Source organism: Candoia aspera, chromosome 4 (assembly GCF_035149785.1).
Source record: "Candoia aspera isolate rCanAsp1 chromosome 4, rCanAsp1.hap2, whole genome shotgun sequence".
Taxonomy (NCBI): domain Eukaryota; kingdom Metazoa; phylum Chordata; class Lepidosauria; order Squamata; family Boidae; genus Candoia; species Candoia aspera.
The window spans coordinates 113,217,868-113,242,417 of NC_086156.1; the positions used below are offsets into that span (position 1 = coordinate 113,217,868).

Sequence of the window (24,550 nt, forward strand, 5' to 3'; positions counted from 1 at the left end):
CAAATAGTATCAGGAAATACAGAATTGATTCATTAATTAGAACTCTTCATTCTTTTATTGGTTTTGAAGTTCAACCCTCATTTACTCTTTCTTGAGACACAAATCTTCCCCTCTCCCTCTTTATGTACATTTGTTTCTGTGTCTATATATCCTCTCTCCCTCTATCCATCGATGTACTGCATATATGTACAAACAAAAAGACACACACACATGAACGCAGCACACACATATAGGCATTTGAAAGTTTAAATACGTTTACAATCATTTTCCTCTGCTAGCAGTCGCTATGTAGTAATAAATTCAGGGTGCTGCAAGGCCTGCCAGAGTGTGGTGTGGTCTGACACAAAGGAATGGGGCAGAAGTCAGAAAATAAGGCCTAAAAACATCAGGCCAAGGGTAGCCTAATTGCGGTCCTGTGATAACACTTAGAATAGCAAAGGAAAGTAGATCGGGGGATTCAAGTCAGTTCCAGGGAAAGTCATGTTCCAGGTGGTTTAGGAAAACTCCCTCTGCACCTGCCATCCTTCCCAGTAACGTCCGGGTGGCAGAAAGGTTGGAATCGCTCAGCCTCTTTGCACAACATGAATATTAAATGGAAAAAAATATTGAAATTACTTCTATGGTCTCACCTTGTAGTTTTTGATCTGTGATTTATGAAAATCAACACCAGAACCTCCACATGGGAATGCTAGGTTTTTATTTATAAAATGTAACCTTGCTCTATATCTTAGGTAAGATTTATTCAACACGCCTGTCTTGACTCCTATAAGGAATTGCCCAAAATTTCAGAATTCTTTTAAGAAAATCCAAATTATGTGAATGGATAGTGTATCTCCTTTATCCAAAATTATATACAAATTTAGGGATGACAGAAGATTGTCCCTTCGTTTTCATGCATTTCTTGCATTCCAACTGGGAAAAGGCAAAGTGATTTGTAAAATGTTCCTTCCCTTTGTGAACATTTGCAACATACATTAGAAAGGTTTTTATACAATTTTGCATATTTTTGTGTCGTTAGGTTCCATCTGTAGATAATTTTGTACAAGTTTTCCAATAAATGATAACACAAAGAAAATTTTAAACGCTTTGTCCACATCGTTTCCCAGTTATCTAATAAAATGTTATATCCAAAATTTCATGCCCAATTAATCAAAGACTCTTTGACCTCTTCATCTTCTTGATTTAATTATACTAACATTTTCTACATCTTTGTCATAATATGCTCAATATTTATATATAACTGTTTTTCGATCAGGTTTTTTCTTTTTTAAATTTATATATATTTTTATCTCATTTAAATCGTTCATTTAACTGCATATATGTCAACCAATGACACCGGTGTCCTTCTCCTTCTGTTTCTTCTCTTGTTTTTAGCATAGGTGTATCTTGTTCATATTTGATTATATCTTTATATCTTAACCAATTTATCTAATCATCTGAACTTTCAATCCTTGCAAAAGCTTTTTGTGGCGATATCCACACTGTTATTTTTTGTAATAATCTACTGTTATATTTATAACAAACCCTCAATAATACTTTTCTAATAGTATCATTTCTCAATTCTTTGTGCATTTTTGCTTTTTCAGTCCAAATAGATGCATGCCACCCACATCTAAGTTCATGACCCTCTTGCTGTAGAAGGTTCAGATTTTCTAACATTAACCATTCTCTTAACCACAGAAAGCAAGAAGCTTCAAAGTACAATTTAACATCTGGTAACCCCAACCCTCCTCTTTCTTTAGCATCTGGTAATAATTTAAATTGAATTCCCCTCTTTTTCCTTGCCAAATAAAAATTGAGAAATCTTTTTGCCATACTTTAAATATTTTTTCATTGATTAGTTTTGGTAATGTTTGGAAAAGAAATAGCATCTTTGGTAATACATCCATTTTGATTACGGATATCTTTCCGAACAAAGATAGTTGTAATTTTCCCCTTCTTTCCATATCAATTTTTATTTCCTTCCAAATTTCCACATAATTCTTTTACAAATAATATTTATATTATCTGTTGATAATATTACTCCTAAGTATCTAATCTTTTTTTCTATTGTAAAACCTTATTTAGTTATTAAAGTTTCTTGTTGTTTTTGAGTCATGTTTTTACTCAACATTTCCGGTTTTTTATTTATTTATTTACCTTAAATCCTGCCACTCTCCAACTTCCTTTAATTTCTTAAACAAATCTTCTTTAGAACCTAGGGGATTTCTAATATGAATACTAGGTCATCTTCAATTGCTTTTAATTTATAAATTTGTTTTTTTTCCTAATTTTTACTCCTTTTATTTGACCTTCCCCTCTTATATCTCTATTCAGGACTTCTAGGACTAGAATAAATAAGATAGGGGGCATCCCTGTCTCGTTCCTCTTTCTATTTTGCAATTATCTTTCAATATGTCATTCACTATAATCTTAGCTCTTTGTGTTGTGTTTGTTGCTTCAATCCCTTTCACAAATGATTTCCCAAATTTCATTTTCTCTAAAACTTTAATCATAAAAGACCAGGTCAGATTGTCAAATGCTTTTTTAGCATCTAAAAATATTGAAGCTATTTGGCATTCGTTATGATGTTGTGCATAATCCAAAATGTCGATGACGGTTCATAGATTAACTTTCAATTGTCTTTTTGGCAAAAAAACACTTTGATCTTGATCAATGATTTCTTGTAGAATTGTTTTTAATCTTTCTGCAAATATGGAAGTAATTTTTTTCTAGTCATTATTTAACAATGATACCGGTCTATCATTTTTGGTTAGAGTTGCATCTTGTCCTTCCTTTGGCATAAGTGTTATATTATCTTCAATCCATCTCTCTGGGATTTTTGATCCATCTATAATCCAGTTCAATAAATCTCTAAATGGGTTTATAATTTGTTCTATAAAGTGATTGTAGTATCCCGACGATATACCATCATGTCCCGGTGTTTTTCCTATTTTGAGTTTCTTTATAGCTTCAATTATTTCCTGATTTGATATTGGACTGTTAATAACCACTTTTTGAGTTTGTGAGAGTTTGGGGAGATTTTGCTTATTTAAATATTCCTCAATTTTATCTAATAAAATTTCATGTTTTTCATATAAGTGTGCTTCAGCAAAGGATCGTTACCTTGTCGTGGTGCTGGAGCTTGAGCACCTCAATGATGCCATGAGCTAAACCGTGAAGGGCCGCCCAAGACGGGAAGGTCATGAAAAAGAGGTCAGACTAAATGCGATCCCTGGGGAAGGTAATGGCAACCCACCTCAGTATTCTTGCCGTGAAAACTCAATGGATCAGTACAACCAGAGATATGTCGGTATACCATCAGAAGATGAGACCCCCAGGTCGGAAGATGGTCAAAATGCTACTGGGGAGGAACAGAGGATGAGCTCAACTAGCCCCAGATGTGATGACGCAGCTAGCTCAAGCCGAAAGGATGGCTAGCGGCCGACGGTGCTGGTGGTGAACGGCGAATCCGATGTTCTAAGGATCAACACACCATTGGAACCTGGAATGTAAGATCTATGAGCCAGGGCAAATTGGATGTGGTTATTGGTGAGATGTCAAGATTAAAGATAGACATTCTGGGCACCAGTGAACTGAAATGGACTGGAATGGGCCACTTCACATCAAAAGACCACCAGATCTACTACTGTGGACAAGAGGACCACAGAAGAAATGGAGTAGCCTTCATAATTAATAGTAAAGTGGCTAAAGCAGTGCTTGGATACAACCCAAAAAATGACAGAATGATCTCAATTCGAATTCAGGGCAAGCCATCTAACATCACAGTGATCCAAATATACGCCCCAACCACAAATGCTGAAGAAGCTGAAGTAGAGCAGTTCTATGAGGATCTGCAGCACCTACTGGACAACACGCCTAAAAGAGATGTTATTTTCATCACAGGAGACTGGAATGCTAAGGTGGGCAGTCAAATGACACCTCGAATTACAGGTAAGTATGGCCTGGGAGAACAAAATGAAGCAGGACATAGGCTGATAGAATTTTGCCAAGACAATTCACTCTGCATAACAAACACTCTCTTCCAACAACCTAAGAGACAGCTTTATACATGAACTTCACCAGATGGACAACACTGAAATCAGATTGATTACATCCTTTGCAGCCAAAGGTGGCGGACATCTGTACAGTCGGTAAAAACAAGGCCTGGAGCTGACTGTAGTTCAGATCACGAACTTCTTCTTGCACAATTTAGGATCAGACACAAGAGATTAGGGAAGACCCACAGATCAGCCAGATATGAGCTCACTAATATTCCTAAGGAATATGCAGTGGAGGTGAAGAATAGATTTAAGGGACTGGACTTAGTAGATAGGGTCCCGGAAGAACTATGGGCAGAAGTTGGCAGCATTGTTCAGGAGGCGGCAACAAAATACATCCCAAAGAAAGAGAAAACCAAGAAGGCAAAATGGCTGTCTGCTGAGACACTAGAAGTAGCCCAAGAAAGAAGGAAAGCAAAAGGCAACAGTGATAGGGGAAGATATGCCCAATTAAATGCAAAATTCCAGAGATTAGCCAGAAGAGATAAGGAATTATTTTTAAACAAGCAATGCGTGGAAGTGGAAGAAGACAATAGAATTGGAAGGACAAGAGACCTCTTCCAAAAAATTAGAAACATTGGAGGTAAATTCCAGGCAAAAATGGGTATGATCAAAAACAAAGATGGCAAGGACCTAACAGAAGAAGAAGAGATCAAGAAAAGGTGGCAAGAATATACGGAAGACCTGTATAGGAAGGATAACAATATCGGGGATAGCTTTGACAGTGTGGTCAGTGAGCTAGAGCCAGACATCCTGAAGAGTGAGGTTGAGTGGGCCTTAAGAAGCATTGCTAATAACAAGCATCCCAGCTGAACTGTTCAAAATCTTGCAAGATGATGCTTTCCAGGTAATGCATGATATATGCCAGCAAATTTGGAAAACACAAGAATGGCCATCAGACTGGAAAAAATCAACTTATATCCCCATACCAAAAAAGGGAAACACTAAAGAATGTTCAAACTATCGAACAGTGGCACTCATTTCACATGCCAGTAAGGTAATACTCAAGATCCTGCAAGGTAGACTTCAGCAATTCATGGAGCGAGAATTGCCAGATTTACAAGCTGGGTTTAGAAAAGGCAGAGGAACTAGAGACCAAATTGCCAATATCTGCTGGATAATGGAAAAAGCCAGGGAGTTTCAGAAAAACATCTATTTCTGTTTTATTGACTATTCTAAAGCCTTTGACTGTGTGGACCATAACAAACTGTGGCAAGTTCTTAGCGGTATGGGGATACCAAGTCATCTTGTATGCCTCCTGAAGAATCTGTATAACGACCAAGTAGCAATAGTAAGAACAGACCACGGAACAACAGACTGGTTTAAGATTGGGAAAGGAGTACGGCAGGGCTGTATACTCTCACCCTACCTATTCAACTTGTATGCAGAACACATCATGCGACAAGCTGGGCTTGAGGAATCCAAGGCTGGAGTTAAAATCTCTGGAAGAAACATTAACAATCTCAGATATGCAGATGATACCACTTTGATGCCTGAAAGTGAAGAGGAACTGAGGAGCCTTATGATGAAAGTGAAAGAAGAAAGTGCAAAAGCTGGCTTGCAGCTAAACCTCAAAAAAACCAAGATTATGGCAACCAGCTTGATTGATAACTGGCAAATAGAGGGAGAAAATGTAGAAGCAGTGAAAGACTTTGTATTCCTAGGTGCAAAGATTACTGCAGATGCTGACTGCAGTCAGGAAATCAGAAGACACTTAATCCTTGGGAGAAGAGCAATGACAAATCTCGATAAAATAGTTAAGAGCAGAGACATCACACTGACAACAAAGGTCCGCATAGTTAAAGCAATGGTGTTCCCTGTAGTAACATATGGCTGCAAGAGCTGGACCATAAGGAAGGCTGAGCGAAGGAAGATAGATGCTTTTGAACTGTGGTGTTGGAGGAAAATTGTGAGAGTGCCTTGGACTGCAAGAAGATCCAACCAGTCCATCCTCCAGGAAATAAAGCCAGACTGCTCACTTGAGGGAATGATATTAAAGGCAAAACTGAAATACTTTGGCCACATCATGAGAAGACAGGACAACCTGGAGAAGATGCTGTTGCTATGGAGAGTGGAAGGCAAAAGGAAGAGGGGCCGACCATGGGCAAGATGGATGGACGATATTCTAGAGGTGACGGACTCGTCCCTGGGGGAGCTGGGGGTGTTGACGACCGACAGGAAGCTCTGGCATGGGCTGGTCCATGAAGTCACGAAGAGTCGGAAACGACTAAACGAATAAACAACAGCAACAACATATAAGTGTGAAAAAATATATATAAAATGCTTTTTTGATTCTTTTAATATCAACTAAGTCTTCATTATTTTCCCTGATTTTAATAATCATTTTATCCTCCCAATCTTTTCTCATTTTATAAGCCAGCCGTTTTCCTGGTTTATTAGCAAATTCAAAGTCTCTTTGTTTTGCCTACCTTAATTTCATTTCTTTCCTTTGTTGTCAGCAGCAAAAGTTGTTGCTGTAATAATGTAATTATTACACAGCCGTAATTCATACAAGCCCTGATTCTTTCCCCACCTCTCTCACTGGACCTGTTTTGGTCTTCCGGAGCTCAGTAACTTCTTCCTACCTCCCTTCTCCAATTAGAATACAGGCATCTCCTTGGAGGGTTAAGCCTTCTGCCTCATCTTCTCCAGTTTTCCACTAGGGGGCACTGATGGTCTGCAAAATCCCCCTGAATATGGAGCCAGTAGAAAGGGTGTATTCAGAGGGGATGACACTTCTGAGGCTGATCATTTCCACCATTTTTGGATGAAAACTCAATGCAATTACAGCTCCCTCTACAAGATAAAATTTTAGAATAATTTTAAAAATTCCCTAGGGGAAGGTTCTGATAATTAATTGAAAATTCTTATTTCAGATCCATCTGTACCCTTAGACCATCTGTAACGATCACCCATTTTACACTAGGGAACACTGGGTGTCCTTTCAAAGGTGCCATCTGTGGCTTGAGCAAAATGATGGCAATTCCCTTTTCTCCCAGAGGGCTACACCTGCTGGAGACTGCTGTGTTGTGGCCACCTCATGAGGAGCCACTGTCTGGAGGACATATGGGTGATCTCAAGTCATCTCCTTATCCAGAGAGGAATTATGAAGAGTCGGTCTACAGGCCCACTATTCACTCCACTCTGGTCCTCAGTTCACCATCTTTTCCCTGGAAGTTCCCACACACTTTTAGCTCCCATAACCTCCCAAACTGCCTTGCCTGTTAGGACAAAAGAATAAGTGTCTCCAGATAGGAAAAAAGTGCTTTTGAAAACCTAATGTATATCTGACTGGGGGATATAATGTATTTCACCAAGATCTAATTCATTATAAAATTAACCTTTGTGTTTCTGTGTCCATTTTCCAGCCATCTACAATAGAGCATAGCAGGTGGAATGAAAGGACAAAGATAAATGCAATCATTTTGCTGCAGTTTGTTTCCTCTACTTCCATAACAGAGGGGTTTCTTTTGTGTATATGCTACCTGAGAAGAAGATATCAGCCCTCTAGTGAGAACTTTAGGACTCTTTTGTTATAGGTGTCAAATCGGAAAGTTTGCTGCAGGGAAAATAAAAATTATTAGTATGGCCTGAAGATTCCAATTTCAACTTCACTCTTTGCAATGTGATCGGGGTGAGCCTGGACTCAGATAAAATCTTGGAATGGGATATCATCATTCAATATCCTGTTAGCAGGTAGGAAATCAAACTTTTAATTAATTGTTCTAAAGATGTAAACTGTGCAATACACATTCCATATATTCAGGAATTACCTGCCTGAGAGGCAGGGATTCATCAAAGTGTCCAGACTACCAAGGCCAAATACCAAGAAGCTCTGCTTCTCTTTTATCCTGAAGTGTATGTTAATGCAGAGACACCCTTTCTCTTTATATGCCTCCTTCTCCCCCCTCCTCAAGCTGTAGCTAGAGGTCCAGAGCCAGACTGCCTGGAACTTCTTCTCTGACACACTGAGAAAGGAAAATGATCCTTTTGCTCCAACTCATTTCCCTTTTAGCAGCCTTCCAAGGTATTGGTTCATCCATCCAGAGATGGAAGCTAAAAGGCTCTTATATGCTAGAAATTAATGGACTGGAGCAAGATGGATAAAGTCTGTCTATCAATATTGTCTCACTTTGGAGGCATCCTTGTTTTTTCTGTTTTTCTACTTTATTTCCATATTAGTTCACCAAAAAGGTGTCAAGAAAATTTCACATCTCAGGAGGCTCCAATCCTCACTGGGAAGCCATGTCAGAGTTGACAACAGATGCGCTCTGCTAAATAGAGAGCAACGGAACCCTTTGGGGAATAGAAACAGACTTATTAGTATTTCCCAATCAAGAGAGAGAGTGTATTTCCAGGCATTTTTATGGGTATAGGGCATTGGTATTACTAATGCTACTGCTACTGCTATTATTATTAGTAGTAGTATTGGTATTGGTATTAATATTATTATTATTACTCTTTCAAATTTTATGACTGCCCATCTGGCTGAATCAACTCTGGGCAACTGGCAACTGATAAAAACACCACACAAAATACCGACTCAAACAAAGCAATATATTAAATTCATACAACTACTGACTTAAAAACCATTCAAATAGGCAAAGAACAACCCACTGGCTCCATCTATTTTGTTTCTCCCTCTGATTTCTCTCATGAAACTCTGACTTATAAATTGTTCCTCCTGGCTTGTTCTGAATTCAGTTCTTTGGGGTTTCTTCAGGGGGGCCTGGTTAAGGGAAAGAAGGTGGAAAAGAATTTCCTGAGCTGGGATTTTGCATCTCTGTCTTTTAATTACTGTAATGTAAACCTGCCTTTCTCCTATGTACTCACAGTAAAAAACAAGAACAAAAAGAAAAAAAAAAAAACTTCCCTTCACTTTTTGTAGGATTGGAAAGTTATGATGAAAGTCACCAGTGTCAGCTGTGTGCAAGGAAAGCTATGAGATCAGTGCTCCGAGGGGCTCTTTTATCAGAAGTAATATGAAAATTGAGTCACAATTTCCCCTTTAAAGGAGGCCATTGGATTCCCTTTCCAGGCTACACCCACCAACCCAAAGGTTGCGCCCTTTCCTGAATCCTCTCCTGTCAATTCCCCTCCAATCTTTAGAGTGAGCAAAATTGATCCTGCGGCTGAACTTGGTGTCCTTCCTGGCTGTCCTCAGAGGTCATCGTTTCTATCATATTCAGGTCCTTTCCAGCTTAATTCTTGTATACAGGAGATTTCACCAAAACACCTTTCTTTGTAGGTGCCCAGTCAGAGGCCCAGCTGGTGGAGTCTGGAGGGGACATGAGGAGGCCTGGAGAATCGCTCCATCTCTCCTGCCAAGCCTCTGGCTTCACCTTCAGCAGCTGTTGGATGAGATGGGTGAGACAGGCTCCAGGAAAAGGACTCGAATGGGTGGCATACATAAGCTGCAATTCAGGTAGCATTTACTACTCGGACAAAGTCAAGGGACACTTCACCACCTCCAGGGACAACTCCAATACCCAGCTCTATTTGCAGATGAACAGCCTGAAGCCAGAGGACACGGCAGTCTATTATTGTGCAGGAGACACAGTGAGAGTAACTGAGTCTGAAGCCTGGCAAAAACGGTCCCTTCTGTACAGCCGCTCTCCAGGTTGATTCAGTCAATAGTATACCGTAAAAGTAATATTATAAGGTAAAGGTAAAGGTTTCCCTTGATGTAAAGTCCAGTCAAGTCCGACTCTAGGGGGCGGTGCTCATCTCCGTTTCTAAGCCTTGGAGCCGGCGTTGTCATAGACACTTCCGGGTCATGTGGACAGCATGACGACTCAGAACGCCGTTACCTTCCCGCCGAAGCGGTACCTATTGATCTACTCACATTTGCATGTTTTCGAACTGCTAGGTGAGCAGGAGCTGGGATGAGCAACGGGAGCTCACCCCGCCGCACGGTTTCAAACCGCCGACCTTCCGATTGACAGCTCAGCGGTTTAACCCACAGCGCCACAGCAAAATAATAATAGGTAGAACTGTATGATATTGTGTCTTTAGTAATATAGGATATAAGATAGGATATTAATTAATAGCCCTAGAGAGCACTCACATAATTTCAAAATAGTTTCAAAGGAATCCTTCATGTGAATGGAGAGAGTGACTCTTTATCCAAAGACATTTGTAAACTAAGGGACAATTGTCCTCTCCTCTCCTCTCCTCTCCTCTCCTCCCCTCAGTGGAATATACCTTCAAGGAAAAGTGGAAGGTCCATGCACTGAGTGCATCTTTTTTTTTCCCAGAGGACTCTATACTGCTTCTCCTTTAACTGAACCATACGAAATGGCCAAAATAGTCCAGCGTATGTAGACATGGAATTTACCTAGGAAAAATGGAATAAATTTTGAAGAAATAAAGAAAACTAAAAAGAGCATAAAATTATGTTTTCCTCTAAGTCCCATATTTAGCAAAATCTTTTGCAAATGAATGGTAGAAGAAGGACAAGAGGTGCTAAGAATTATTTTCCTATCAGAGAGAATACAAAACTGGTATAGAGCAGGTTTTGACCAATGATAAGCCCTGCCTAGAGTAAAACGAGGCCGAGGGAAGAACGAGGGGGACCTGCTTCAATCTGGCCAGAACAGACCCTTTTGGTTGGAGGTCTGCAGAGAGGGTCTGGCTCCCCACCACTTAGGGATGGTTGTACTAGACGACCGAGATGGTCCTTCCCAACTCGTTTTTACGTGATTTCATGATATTTAGGAGAAAAAGAAGAATACACGACCTCAGGAAAATACAGTATCTCATAGAATAACCCATCAAAAGGAATTTCCTTTCATATAACAAAAGTGCGGTTTTTGATTACTCCCTAGACAACCTTTACTTTCCTGGAGCTCTTTCATTTCTTTTGAGCCGTAATTCCCATTTCTTAATGCAAGAATCTTTGGAAAGTAAAGTAGATGCCTCCCCTCCTCAGGTTTTCCACCAGGGGGCAGTGTTGTCACAGGGAATGGCTTTGCATATGTGTGGGGAGGGGGAGGGGGAGGGGACCAAAGGAAGGGTCTACAGGCCTTGTCTCACTTCGGAGGCATCATTACTTTAACGCTCATTTTCCTGAGAGATCACTGAAGGCAATTCAGAGAAATTTAACATCCCAAGAGATTAAATTCCTCACAACGAAGCAATATCTGAGTTGAGAACAGATGTGCTTTGCTAAATATAGAACAAACTGAATTGTTTCGAATATGAAAAGTCATTTATTTCTGTTTCTCAGTCCATGGAATAAGTGTAGGAGAGCAAGTTTTTTTGAGTCTTAGTATGAATTAACTCTGGGCAGTCAAAAACACATAAGACCATAAAAATGGCCACCCAAAAACCTCCCAATATTTGTAATCAGTATGGCCGCTGAGTTAAAAACCAAACCATTAAGAAACATTCTACAGTCTTCCATTGGTTTATATTCCAACTTTGAGACTTGGATGTGCATGTAAAATTGATCTGTGGCCTATTAATTGGGCCTTATGGCTTGGTCTGCATTGACTTAATTTTGGTTTCTTCCAAAGAACATGGTCAAGGGAACAACTGTGGAGCAACCATTTTGAACTCTGATGTGCCACCCTCTTTATTTCCGGACTGTAACGTGGCTTTTTGAGGAAATTGCAATGCCTGATTTCTTTCAGTCACCTTAAAACCCTTACATTAAGTGAGGAGCATCTGTCAGAAGCTTTAACTATTCCAGGGTAAAGCTGCCCTTTCTTCTATGTCCCATGTGTGGAAGGTGTGTTGAAATAAATCTATACCTCAATGCCCCGAGGGGCTCTTTTATGCTGAGCAATATGGAAATCAGGCCACAATTTCCCCTTTAAAGGAGCCCCAGGGTGTCTCTTTTCAGGCTACACCCACCAACACAAAGTTTGTGCCCTTTCCTGAATCCTTTCCTGTCAAGTCCCCTTTAATCTTTAACGGGAGCAAAAATGATCCTGTGGCTGAATTTGGTTTCCTTCCTAGCAGTCCTCAGAGGTAATTGGTTCCCTCCTATTCAGGTTCATTCCATTTTAATTCTTGCATAAAGAGAGCTCATTAAAACAACTTTTATTTTAGGTGTCCTGTCAGAGGCCCAGTTGGTGGAGTCCGGAGGGGACGTGAGAAGGCCTGGAGAGTCCCTCCGTCTCTCCTGCCAAGGCTCTGGGTTCGACTTCGGGAGCTATGCCATGTACTGGGTGAGACAGGCCCCTGGGAAAGGGCTGGAATGGGTGGCATCCATAAGCTACAATTCAGGTACCATTTACTATTCGGACAAAGTGAAGGGACGCTTCACCATCTCCAGGGACAACTCCAAAAGCCAAGTCTATCTGCAAATGAACAGCCTGAAACTGGAGGACACGGCAGTCTATTACTGTGCGAGGGACACAGTGGGAGGAAGTGAGTCTGAAGCCTGGCAAAAACCTTCTCTTCCTCAGAGCTGCTCTGCAAGTCAGCTCAGCCCCAGAAGGCTGGATTTTCCCAGGAGACTTGAGAGGGACCTGAGAAAGCTGCCTCAGTGCCATGATGGATAAGGAAGAGATCTTTACATGGGCAATATCCTCAAATATCCTCAAAGACAGCAAAGGCAATGTGCTCACACATTCTACTGTCAAACTTTCCTTAGATATACAAAATTGGATTCATTAATTAGAATTCTTCATGCTTCTTTTGGTTCTGCAGTTCAACCCTCATTGATTCTTTCTTCAGACACAAATCTTCCCCCCTTTGGGTTCATGTGTCTCTTTGTGTATATATATTCTCTCTCTCTCTCTCCACAAACACACAAATGCATGCCTGCACACGTTTGAAAATTTACATATCTTTAAAATCATTTTCCTCTGCTAGCAATAGGGATGTAGCAAGGTAATAAACTCAGGATGGTCTAAGACCCCCAAGAGTGTGGTGCGGTGTGGCACCAAGGAAGGGGGCAGAAGGCAGAAAATAAGGTGTAAAAAGATCAGGAAAGGGTAGTGAAAAAGAGGTCATGTTATAAGAAATATAAGGAAAATGTTGCTAATCAAGAACCTCCTCTCTCAGGAGCCCTCTGGGTCTGCAAACTTTGGACTGTGTAGCTTCTTGGTAGTTACTGGTACCACCTTCTCTCAAACACAGGGGTGCCTTGACCTGGTGTCCTGCAGACTAACTGCCTAGAATCCCTCAGCCTCCTTCCGTAACAGGGAAATGGAAAGGCAAATATAGCCAAATAAATCCTGTGGTCTCATCTTGTGAGACCTGTAGTTTTTTCCGTGTGATTAAAGGAAATCAGCCCCAAAACTTCAACACTGTAGGCAGTCCCTCATGTAACCAGGCTCTATGCCACGGAGAGTTTTATACGAAGTGACCAGCACCTTGAATCGAACCTGTGCAGCTTGCGAAGTAGAGTTATTAGGTAGGCATATGGAGGGAAGCCCATCACTTCCTGCACCACTGCATTCTGAACCAAGTGAAGCTCTGGGGTGGTCTTCAAGGGCAGCCCCACATATAGTGAGCATGAGTGACTTGGCCTTTCTTTAGGAGAAAAACCAAGAATCCCCCACCCACAGAAAATGCAAAATAATAGAGTAATGCTTCAAAATTGATTTCCTATCTCCTGGAGATCCTTCATTTCTCCTCAGCCCTATTTATCATTTTTGACTGCCAGAATTTCCTGGGAAAGTTAAGTAGATGCCTCCTCTTCTCATGTTTTACACCAGCGGGCAGTGCTGTCCCTCTGAATCTCTTTCCCTATGTGTGGGGATGGGGGTGGGGCAGGGGAATAAAGGAAGGGTCTGCAGACATTGACACATTTTGGAGGCAACATTTTCTTTACTCTTATTTTCCTCATAAAGGTAAAGGTAAAGGTTTCCCTTGACATAAAGTCCAGTCGTATCCTATAGGGGGCGGTGCTCATCTCCGTTTCTAAGCCGCTGAGCCGGCGTTGTCCGTAGATCTGTCCATGGTCATGTGGCCAGCATAACTACACAGAACGCCGTTACCTGCCCGCTGAAGCGGTACCTATTAATCTACTCACATTTGCATGTTTTCAAACTGCTAGGTGAGCAGGAGCTGGGACTAGCGACGGGAGCTCACCCCGTCATGCGGATTCGAACCGCCGACCTTCTGATTGGCAAGCTCAGCAGCTCAGCGGTTTAACCCACAAGCCACCGCATCCCTGTATTTTCCTCATAGATCACTGAAAATCTCTCAAGGAAATGTTACATCTCAGGACGCCACGATCCTCACTCAGGCCAGGTTTCAGCTGACAACAGATGTGCTCTGCTAAATGTTGAGGAATCTGAACTCCTTGGGGAATTAAGACATTTATTTGTATTTTTCACTCATGGGGAGCTTATTTCAGGGCATTAGTATCAGTTTTAGTCTTGCCTTTATACTTATTTCAATTTGTACAGCAACCCATCTTGTGGAATCAACTCTGTGCAGCTAGCAACCGATAAAATCACCGTACAAAATAACAACCCCAAAACAAGCAATATATAAAATCCATACAAATGTCAATTGAAAACCAATCTAATAAACAGAAAAGACCCAACAGGGTCCAACTGTTTCTGCTTTTTCTGGGGTTTCCCTGATTCTGGCTTTGAGACTTGGACATGTAAGTGCAATTCAACTGAAGCTTATAATGGTGCCTGAAGGCTTGGTCTCCATTCAGGTGTTCTGGGTTTCTTCAAAGAACGTGGCCGAGGGAACCACTGTGGAGCAAACCTCCTGAACTCACATGTGCCATCCTTTTCATGTTCGGTCTCTCACGTGGCTGTTTAAATTATTCTCAGTGCTTATTTTCCTTCCTTTAGATTAAAACACTTTCCTGAACTGCAGTGATTATATCAGATCTCCTTTTACTAACTCCCTTATTCCATAATAATAATAATAATAATAATAATAATACTATTGACTGTCTTGACTATTTTTTGCTCTGGAAAATTATTTGAAATGGTGTGTGCAAAGATATATTTACATGAAAGCCCTGAGCGGCTCTTATATCCCAGGTGATATGTAAATCAAGGAACAATTTCCCCTCTAAAAAAGCCCCATGGTTTTCCGTTTCAGGCTACACCCCCCAAGACAAAGTTTCTGCACTTTCCCAAAGCCTTTCTTATCAATTCCCTCCATTCATCTGAGGAAGCAAAAATGATCCTGTGACTGAACTTGGTGTCCTTCCTAGCAGTCCTCGGAGGTAATTCTTTCCACACTAATCAGGTTCTTTCCATGTGTTCTGCTTGTATACAGGAGATTTCACGGAAACACCTTTCTTTGTAGATGTCCAGTCAGAGGTCCAGTTGGTGGAGTCTGGAGGAGACGTGAGAAGGCCTGGAGAGTCCCTCCGTCTCTCCTGCCAAGTCTCTGGCTTCACCTTCAGCAGCTGTTGGATGAGATGGGTGAGACAGGCTCCAGGGGAAGGACTGGAATGGGTTGCAGTTATTTGGTATGATGCCAGTAAGCAGTTCTATGCAGTGTCTGTGAAAGGGCACTTCACCACCTCCAGGGACAACTCCAAAAGCCAGTTCTATCTGCAAATGAACAGCCTGAAGCCAGAGGACACGGCAGTCTATTACTGTGCGAGAGACACAGTGGGAGGAATTGAATCTGAAGTCTGGGAAAAAAATACCTTCCCTTGATGAGAGAATATCTGATTCTGAAGGCTGGATTTTCCACACTTGAGGGGAACCTGAGAAAGTTGCCTGATTGCCCAGAGAAATGAAGAGCAGATCTTGACATGGACATTGTGGGAGATGTTTTCCATGTGGTTGGTAGGAAACATGAAAAGATAGTTTAAAAAAAAATGTACAGAAGGACAAGTGAATGATAATGTGGTTTCCTCACTTTGGGTGTTGAGTGGACCTAGAAATTGCAGATTGCAACTCACATTGCAAATCACTGTTTCTTCTCCTAGTGTCATGTTGGCATCTAATCAATTCTCATTTCTTTAGGAAACCATGGATAAGGAAAAAAAGGGTTTTCACATTTTTTGGACCACATTCTGTTAGATTCTAGTCCCTGTTCAAACAACTGTTGTCCATATTTGGTTGAAGAATTGATTCTAGGAACACTGTTCTGAACTGGTAGAGAGCTGCAGTGCACAGTTTTATTTAACCTGAAATAAAAGCCCCTTTGGTCATTCATAGTGATTAAACTCTTCTTCCTCAGTTCCAAGTTCGGCCTGTAGTGCAGAGAGACATTGCAGTGAGGTCCAAGGAGGGGTGCCAAGATGTGGAGGGAGCACTGCCCCTCCCTTTTTTTGGATTTCCATCCAACTTTTTTTTTTCCTGAAAATTTCTGAGAAGCTGCACTTTGAAATCTAATGCATATCTACCTATGGGTTCTAATTTATTTCATCAAGAACTAATTTCTTATAAACCTCACTTTTGTGTTTCTGTTTCTATTTTCCACCCAACTGCAGTAGAGCTTGGGGGGTGGAATGAGAGGAGAAGGACAAATGCAATACTGGTGCTCCAATTTGTCTCCTCTGCTTCCATTAGAGGGGGATGTCTTCTGTCCATCTACAACAGAAGAAGAAATCAGCCCTCTAGTGAGAACTTTGGGACTCTATTGTTTGAGGTATCCAATCAGAGAGTTTGCTGGAAGGAAACAAAAAAATTATTAATATGGCCCGAAGATTCCAATTTCAACTTTATTGTTTGTAATCTGATCTGGATGAGACTGGCTTCAGATAGAATGCTGGAATGGGGCGTCATATAATGCCATGGCAGCGTGCAAGAAATGCAACTGTGGCATAATCCTTCTAACTATCCAAACAGCCATAGCCATATGGAGGAAATCTTTGCCCGGAAAGGATCTCATGGGGACATTGGGAAGAGGCCTCCCCTCCTCACTTTCCACACCAGGGGGCAGCGTTGCCACACTGAATCCCATTGGCTGTGTGTGGGGTGGGGGTGGGGCGGGCAGATCAAAGAACCCTCATTGGATGTGGTCTCATTTGGGGGGCATCACTATTTTTCTCTGTTCTTCTTGTAAAAGTTCACTGAAAAGGTCTCTAGGACATTTCACATCCGGGGAGGCTCCGGTCCTCCCTGTGAAGCCATGTCTGAGTTGACAAAAGGTGTGCTTTGCTAAACACAGAGCAGACTGAATTCTTTGGAGAATGCAATGGGATTGATAAGTATTTCTCAGTCCACAGAGAGAGTGTATTTCCTGACAATTTTATTAGTTATGATTTTAGTATTGATATTGGTATTACTACTGCCTCTATTATTGTTGTTTTTGTTGTTATTTCAATTAGTATGGTTGCCCATCTCGCCGAACCAACTCTGGGCTACTAACAACTGATAAAAACCGCAAACAAAGTAACAACCCAAAACAACCAGTTTATGATATCCATACAACTGCTGAGTTAAAAAACAATAGTAAGCAAAGAACACACCATAGGCTCAATTGAGTTTTTCTCTCCCCGTGATTTCTCTGATTCAGCTCCCTCTTACAAATTGTGCCTCATAGCTAGGTCGGCATTCTTTTGGGTCTCTTCAAACGGGCAAGGAAGGTGGAAAAAATGTCCTGAGCATAGACGTCCTGTTCCTTTCATGTCTCTTTCAAAATTTATTTGCAAATGACAAACCAAGATTGTGAGCTGGATCATTTTTTTCTTACTGGATTAACAAAAGAGGCTTATTAAAGGGACAAAGAGTGATGGGACAAATCTGTGTAAATACCCATGTAAGGAATATGCAGAGAAACCTGTAACTCAATGCCCTGAGGGGCTCTTTTATCCCAAGTGGTATGCAATTCAACACACAATTTTCTCTTTAAAGGAGCCCCATGTTTTCCCTTTTCAGGCTATACACACCAACCCGAAGTTTGTTCAGTTTCCTGAATCCTTTCCTATCAATTTCCCTCCATTTGTTTGAGGGAGCAAAAATGGTCCCCTGGCTAATGTTGGTGTCCTTATTTGTAATCCTCCAAGGTAATTCTTCTCTCTCTACAGAATTTCGTTCTATTATCTGCTTTTGTCTTCAGGGGATCTCATTGAGACACCTTTATTTATTAATTTATTTTTTAGGAGTTCAGTCTGAGGTCCAGTTGGTCCCCGGAGGGGACATGAGAAGGCCTGGAGAGTCCCTCCGTCTCTCCTGCCAAGCCTCGGATTCAACTTTGGGGGCTATATAATGGACTGGGTGAGAAAGGCCCCTGGAAAAGGGCTGGAATGGGTTGCAGTTATTTGGTACGATGCCAGTAAACAGTGCTATGTACAGTCTGTGAAGGGACAGTTCACCATCTCCAGGGACAACCCCAAAAGCCAACTCTATCTGCAAATGAACAGCCTGAAGCCAGAGGACACGACAGTCTATTACTGTGCAAGAGACACAGTGGGAGGAAGTGAGTCTGAAGCCTCGCAAAATCCTTCTATTCCTCAGAGCAGGTGTCCAAGTTGATTCAGTCACAGAAGGTTGAATATGTGCATTAGGACTGAGAAGCAGCATATTCCTGTCCATCATGGCCAATGGGAATAAGTAACCTGGAGTTATCAGTGTGGAACCTGGTTAGCCATTTTGTAGGGGAGACCGAGGAAAATTCAGGGCAGTCGAAAAAACTGGACAGTTTTTAAAAAGTTAAAATTTAATTTGAGGTAGAAAGATGATTACCTCCAATTCTTCCCTGATCTATTTTACAGTTCAGTCCCATTTGGTTGTCAGTATTGCCAAGTCTCCCCAGTTTAATTCTTGACTACATGTTGCTCCCTTCTCCCTCCTTCTACATTGATATATATGTTCAGTCTCCTTAATCCTGAACTGCTCTCCCCTCAGCCAGGCAGAGCCAAGAGAGCCCAACATGGTCTGTTGCTCATCTCCTCTCCCAGAAGCCTTCTGGGTCTGTACAGTTTGGACAGTCTTCGTGCCTCGGAGCAGCTGCCTAGTAGTTCCTGCTACCTCCAGCTATCAACCCCGGGATGCCTTGGCCTGGCGTCCTCCCCTCTGACTTCAGATTCTGGGAAAGACTGGATTCCTTCCACCTCTTTCCTTAACAGTCAAACTGAAAGAGAAAGAAAATCATGAAATAAATCCTATGGTCTCATCATTTTTTTTTACTTTTATTATTTATTTACTTACTTACTTACTTACTTATTTATTTATTTATTTATTGTATTTTAATAATCCTTCTTAATATCAATGGCAATAGGCATATTAAGGAAATATTTGCCTGTAAAGCATCTCTGTGGGGAATTGGGCAGAGGCCTGCTCTCCTCACTTCACACACCAGGGGGCAGCATTGCCACACGGAATCCCATTGCCTGTGTCTGGAGTGGGGGTGGGGTAGGGAGATAAAACAAGTGTCATTGGAGACGGCCTCCTTTGGGCGGCACCATTCCTTTTTCTGTTATTTCCATAATTGTTAATTGAAAAGGTCTCAAGAAAATTTCACAACTCAGGAGGCTCCACTCCTCAATGTGGAGCCATGTTTGAGTTGACAACAGATGTGGTTAGCTAAATACGGAGCAGACTGAATTCTTTGGAGAATAGAAAATGATTTATTAGCATTTATCAGTCCATGGAGGGAGTGTATTTGTTGGCATTTTTATTATCATAGGGGGTTGGTATTTTTTTATTTTTTTACATTTATTTATTTTCTGTACCACCTTTATTATTTTTTATAAATAACTCAAGGTGGGGAACGTGCTCATTACTCCTTCCTCCTCCTATTTTCCCCAAAACAACATCCCTGTGAGGTGAGCTGGGCTGAGAGAGACTGACGGGCCCATGGTTACCCAAACTATTGTTATTGTTATTGTTATTGTTGTTATTGTTTTTTCAATTTGTATGGCTGCTCGGCTTGCCAAGTTAATGCAGGGTAACAAGCAACTGATAAAAACACAGCACCAAATACTAGCCCAAAACAGGCAATAAATAAAATCCATTCAACTGCTGTGTTAAAAACCAATCTAATAGGCCAAGAACACACCTTAGGCTCTATCTGGTTGTTCTTTCCCCGCAATTTCTCTGATTCAACTCTGACCTACAAATTGTGCTTCCTAGCTTGCTAAGCGTTCTTTTGGGTGTCTTCCAAAGGGCAAGGAAGGCGGAAAAAATTTCCTGAACCCAGATGTGCTCTTCGTTTCATCCTCTAGCTCTAAAATTTCTCTTTCAAAAGTTCTTATTGCTAGTCCATTATCTCTTACGTTGAATTAATTTTGAGAAGTGGTGAAATTTTGTATTTTATTGTTTTAATTACTCTAATGTAAACCTGGCCTTTCTTCTATGTCCTCACAGCAAAAAACAAAAACAAAAAACCTTTTTCACTTTTTGTAGCACTGGAAAGTTGTGTTGATAATCACCAGTTTAGAATGGATGCCGGGAAATCTAGGAGATTAATGGCCTGAGGGCCTTTTTATCCCAAGCGATATGCAAATCAGCAGACAATTTCCTCTTTAAAGGAGCCCTGTGGTTTCCCCTTTCAGGCTACACCCACCAACCCAAAGTTTGTGCACTTTCCTGACCTCTTTCCTGCCAATTCCCCTCCAGTCGTTAGAGGGAGCAAAAATGGTCCCCTGGCTAAACCTGGTGTCCTTTTTAGTAGTCCTGCAAGGTAATTCTTCCCTCTCTACAGAATTTCCTTCTATTTTTGTTTTTGTATTCAGGAGATCTCATTGAAACACCTTTATTTTTTTTAGGAGTTCAGTGTGAGGTCCAGTTGGTGGAGTCCGGAGGAGACGTGAGGAGGCCTGGAGAGTCCCTCCGTCTCTCCTGCCAAGCCTCCGGATTCGACTTCGGGAGCTATGAAATGAGCTGGGTGAGACAGGCTCCCGGAAAAGGACTGGAATGGGTGGCATACATACATCCTTATTCCAGTACTATTTCCTACTCGGAAAACGTCAAGGGACGCTTCACCACCACCAGGGACAACTCCAAAAGCCAACTCTATCTGCAAATGAACAGCCTGAAGCCGGAGGACTCGGCAGTCTATTACTGTGCGAGAGACACAGTGGGAGGAAGTGAGTCTGAAGCCTGGCAAAAACTCTCTCTTCCTCTGAGCCGCTCTGCAAGTTGATTCAGCCAGACAAGGCTGACTTTGTGTATTTGGAATGAGAAGCAGCAGATGAGTCTCCATCTTAGCAAGGGGGAGGCCAGAGCTGATCTTGGAGGAAGCAGTGGGGAACCTGGTTGGCGCTTTGGGAGGGGACACAACGGAAATCTCGGGGAAGTAAAATAAACTGGGTAGCTTATAAAAAGATAAAATTTAATTAGAGGGAGAAACATGGATTCATTAACTACATTCTTCCTTCTTTTATTCCTTTGCCGTTAAGTCCCCTTTCCTTCTCTCAATATCATCAGAGGAACAGGAGAAGGAGTCTCTTTTCTAGTCTTTTTAAAGATGTTTCAATGTCTGAAGATCATTTTCTTCATTCTGTATCTTAAGAACTTTTAATTAAAATGGATATGTAAATTTTACTTATAAGGAAAACAAAAAACAAGTTTATTCTCAACATTTTACCTTCCCTGTTCTTTTCTTCTCATTATTGTTTTGTTTTGTCTTGTTTTTCTGAATTAAGAAAAAAAAAAATCCTGGAAAGGGGAGAAGAAAACTAGGATAGGATGAAATAGTGTTCTTTCCTTTTTTTTTCTTTTTTGTCACAATGAGGAAATTTGCATATGTTAACTGAATGCGTACTCTGGTGGGAGGAGATGGACAGTGACAATTTTGATAGATAGATAGATAAATAAATACCTTTATTTTGGTGTTTGTTTTTTTTCTGTCCCTCCCTTGTGTGGCTTTAACTCAGTGAAAGATTATCGAGGTAGAAAATGAGAAAAAATGAATAAGGGTGGACATGATAAAGAGGATCTTCAAAGCATAGAAACAGTTAGCTAAATAATAATTTAATAAATCGTAAATTGTAAAGGATAATATTTTATGCTATGTCTCATACTACTGACAACCATATTTAGCCAATGAAGTTGAAGGGAGATGAGATAGAAGACAATGTAAAAAATCATTCCCCTGAAACATACTGGAAAGTTCGGAAAGGCAAGGCAAGGCAAGGCAAGGCAAGGAAAGGCAAGGGAAGTTAATCCTATTTTCTATGAGGAAAGCCAGGATGGATGAAAAATGGAGCAGCCTTGCCTCACTGGCTTAAACAGTCTTGGTCTTCTTTTGACCGATTGATAATTCTGAAAAAAAATCAAGGACAAAAAGTTAACTTACTGTCATAGATGCAACGGATGGAAAGCAACGATAAGGAGGAAGATCACCCTTTATTGCAAGCCACAATCATCATGATCCAGTTCATATAAGAAAGAGGGATGAAGGAAAGGTGAGGGGTGTTGCCTGCGGAGTGGGAAATTCCAAGGCTCTGACTCGCTGGGGGGTTCCTTTGGCCTCAAGGTGGTCAAATCAGGTTTAATCCTTGCTAAGGAAAGGAGGAAGGATGACACACAGTATTTTCAAAGGGGGGAGGAGCACTGGGAAATGCTCTCTGTTTCCATGTTAACAAGTGGAGGAATGTTGGAGGTTAGATGCATGCCTTCAACAGAGGATGGGGCATCTGTGGTTTTCTGACCAGACACATTGCCACACTTCCCTTAGAAGTCCCACTATAGGGCCATTGCAAGTCTTCAGTGTCTTTGGTTGGTTTTGTCTCTGTGAGCAATACTCCTTTTTTTCTTGCCTGAGAGGATGAAGGGGAGTTTCATTTACGGAAATGGGAAGATAATTTGGAGAAATAAAGAAATGGAGCAAAAGATAAAATAATGTTTTACTCCATGTCTCATCTGAATGATAACCAGAGTGATCCAATAACACTTAATGACAGGAGATGCAGAAGCAACACTTAGAATGAATTCTCCCATCAAAAAGAACACAGAACTAGTAAAGAGCCGATTGTGTCAAACATTGCATCTTTGCAGGTCTGTCTACCCATAGTAAATTGAGGACGAGGGAAGAAGAGGGCAGACTTGCCTCAGTCTGGTTCAAATAATCTCTCAAGGTTGGTGTTCTACAGAGAGGATCTGGTTGACCACCTGATAGGGATGGTTTGCAATAGATTAGCTAGATGGTGCGTCCCAATTCATTTACTCCATGATTTGATGTGACATCAGGGAAAAGAAATAAGTATCCTCCATGTACAGAAAATGCAATCAGTCATAGAGTAAGCCTTCAAAAGGAATCCTCTATCAGGTACCAAAAGGGCATATTTAGATGTCTCCCTAGACCTGCTTAGACCTCCTGGAGAACCTTCATTTCTTCTCAGCCTCACTTCCCCTCCTGGAATGTCGGAATCTCCTCGAAGAATTAGGCAGATGCCCCTCGTCCTCACCCTCCGCAGCAGGGGGCAGTGGTGTGAGCCTGAATCGCATTGCCTGTGTGTGGGGTGGTGGAGGTGGTGGGGTGGGGTAGGGAAATCAAAGTAGTGTCATTAGATATTGTCTCATTTTGGAGGCATCCTTTTTTTTTTTCTGTTTTTCTGTTTTATTTCCATATTAGTTCACCAAAAAGGTCTCAAGAAAATTTCACATCTAAGGAGGCTCCAATCCTCACTGGGAAGCCATGTCAGAGTTGACAACTGATGCGCTCTGCTAAATAGAGAGCAACGGAATCCTTTGGGGAATAGAAAGAGACTTATTAGTATTTCCCAATCCAGAGAGAGAGTGTATTTCCTGGCATTTTTAAGGGTATATGGCATTGGTATTACTAATGCTACTGCTATTGCTATTATTATTATTATTATTATTACTATTGGTATTAATACCACTATTATTACTCTTTCAAATTTTATGACTGCCCATCTGGCTGAATCAACTCTGGGCAACTGGCAACTGATAAAAACACCACACAAAATACCAACTCAAACAAAGCAATATATTAAATTCATACAACTACCGACTTAAAAACCATTCAAATAGGCAAAGAACAACCCACTTACTCCATCTATTCCATTTCTCCCTGTGATTTCTCTCATTAATCTCTGAATTATAAATTGTTCCTCCTGGCTCGGTCTGAATTCAGTTCTTTGGGGTTTCTTCAGGTTGGCCTGGTTAAGGGAAAGAAGGTGGAAAAGAATTTCCTGAGCTGAGATTTTGCATGCCTGTGTTTTAATTACTATAAAGTAAACCTGCCTTCCTCCTATGTTCTTGCAGTAAAAAAACAAAAACAAAAAACCTTGCCTTCACTTTTTGTAGGATTGGAAAGTTATGATGAAAATCACCAGTGTCAGATGTGTGCAAAGAAATCTATGAGATCAGTGCTACGAGGGGCTCTTTTATCAGAAAAAATATGTAAATTGAGTCACAATTGGTGGAGTCTGGAGCGGATGTGACAAGACCTGGAGAGTCCTTCCACCTCTCCGGCAAACCTCTGGATTGCTGGAAGAAATCGGAAGCCTGACAAGATATTCTCTTCTTGAATTGAAGACGAAGGGAACCTCTGCCTCTACAATTAGAACAGACTAGTAATGGTACCTGGTATTGGGAGCCCTTGCACACAATACCGTATCTGACGATCACTGAAATAATACCTGTGGTTGTCCCTTTGAACTTGCCTACTTCTCCAGCAGCTTCCATGAGGATAAAATAGAAATTATAATAAAC

The 24,550-nt window shown here is 41.2% G+C and overlaps 1 protein-coding gene and 1 gene segment (V, D, J or C); both read left to right on the top strand.

Moving 5' to 3' along the window:
• Positions 1-9,305: 9,305 nt before the first annotated feature.
• Positions 9,306-12,442, top strand: LOC134497164 (immunoglobulin heavy variable 3-30-3-like; the record flags this gene model as incomplete). The annotated part of the segment is given in 3 exon segments: positions 9,306-9,590; positions 11,969-12,014; positions 12,096-12,442. Coding segments are annotated over 3 exon segments (678 nt in total), but the record flags the coding sequence as incomplete, so codon positions are not given.
• Positions 12,443-12,542: 100 nt separating this feature from the next.
• LOC134497165 (uncharacterized) lies at positions 12,543-21,014 on the top strand. The gene is made up of 3 exons (XM_063302847.1): positions 12,543-12,603; positions 15,246-15,607; positions 20,643-21,014. Exons 1-3 carry the CDS (start codon positions 12,543-12,545, stop codon positions 21,012-21,014), a joined length of 795 nt encoding a protein of 264 aa, XP_063158917.1.
• The last annotated feature ends 3,536 nt before the right edge of the window (positions 21,015-24,550 follow it).